The sequence below is a fragment of the Pteropus vampyrus genome, unplaced genomic scaffold, assembly GCF_000151845.1.
Source record: "Pteropus vampyrus isolate Shadow unplaced genomic scaffold, Pvam_2.0 Scaffold1000008403, whole genome shotgun sequence".
Lineage (NCBI taxonomy): Eukaryota > Metazoa > Chordata > Mammalia > Chiroptera > Pteropodidae > Pteropus > Pteropus vampyrus.
In genome coordinates, this window is record NW_011922805.1 from 1 (window position 1) to 1,501 (window position 1,501).

General features: G+C 39.1%; 1 protein-coding gene across 1 annotated transcript; it reads right to left on the reverse strand.

Annotated features, from left to right (window-relative positions):
• Nucleotides 1-284: 284 nt before the first annotated feature.
• LOC105311755 (olfactory receptor 7G3-like) lies at nucleotides 285-1,202 on the reverse strand. The gene has a single exon (XM_011387666.1). The coding sequence runs from the start codon at nucleotides 1,200-1,202 to the stop codon at nucleotides 285-287; it is 918 nt and encodes a 305-aa protein (XP_011385968.1).
• Between the last annotated feature and the right edge of the window lie 299 nt (nucleotides 1,203-1,501).

Genomic DNA, 1,501 nt, shown 5'->3' on the forward strand with positions numbered 1-1,501 from the left:
GACTGAAAACCACATCAGAAAGTCACATCAATTGTGAAAAATCCAATGTTAGAGAAGACGTAAGTCGATTTTCAAACCGAAGTTGAACAAACTTTAGTTATTATGGCAAAAGAACTTGGTGAAGGAAGAGTGAGACATTCTGACTCACCCAGTATTCCTTTAATTTGACTCATGTAAAAACCCATGCCCTCCCCCAAAAAAATTTTTTTAACAAATTTTAAAAAAAAAAAAAAACATGACCAAGGCAGATGATGCAATAACCAAAGAAAAAAAATATATGTTCTTCAGATAAGTTTCCTCAAGGCTCTCTTCATGTCCCTGTTCCTCAGGCTGTAGATAAAGGGATTCAATATTGGGGGAACCACAGTGTACATCACCGAGGCTACTGCAGCCTTTTTGGAAGAGTGGTTAACTGCAGAATTAATGTACACTCCAAAAGCTGTGCCATAGAATAAGCAAACAACTGAGAGATGAGACCCACAGGTAGAAAAGGCTTTATACTTTCCCCCAGATGATGGCATTTGCAGAATGGAGGAGACGATTTGAATGTAAGAAAAAATAATTGCAAAAAGAGGAACACCACCCAATATGCTACTCATTAAATACACCAGGATGTTATTGATGAGGGAATCAGAACAAGCCAGCTTGATGATCTCAGCAAGTTCACAGAAAAAATGAGGAATTTCCAGGTCTATGCAGAAGGACAGTCGCAGCAACAGGAGACTATGGAGTAGAGCATCTGCAGTGCTAATGATCAGAGAGAGTAGAATAAGAAGACTACAGAGGTGGGGGTTCATGATGACCATGTACCTGAGTGGATAGCAGATGGCCACATAACGATCATAAGCCATTGCTGCAAGGAGAAAGTCATCCAACGCTCCAAAGAGTATAAAAAAGTATATCTGTGTGATGCAGCCTTTATAGGTTATGACTTGGCTCTGTGTTTGGATGTTCACCAGCATCTTTGGGATAATGGTGGAGGTGAAACAGATGTCCCCCAAGGACAGGTTGGAGAGGAAGAAGTACATAGGTGTGTGGAGGTGGGAATCTGAGCTGACGGCCAGGATGATGAGCAGGTTTCCAAAGATGGTAATCAGGTACATGGAGAGGAAGAGCCCAAATATGAGAGGCTGCTGTTCTGGTTCATCTGAAAATCCCAGGAGAAGAAATTCTAAAATTTGTGTACCATTCCCTTGTTCCATGTGGTGGAGGTGATGACTGAAAATGAAAAAAAATAAGATGATTAATTTTTTACATGAGTATTATTAACATGGGAAATGCTACAATTAATATTTTAACCATAAGATGTATATATGACATGTATATGGTTTTGTAGAAATTTGATCTCCTTTAAGTAAGGTCATGTGACATCTCTAATTACAAATTACTGCCATCCTCTTAGCAATTAGCCAAATAAATCATTTTTATATTGGTTTCATGAGAAATTCTTTTACACACTGAGGAAGTCCTGACCATTTTCTAGACAAGGAGCACAGGGTGC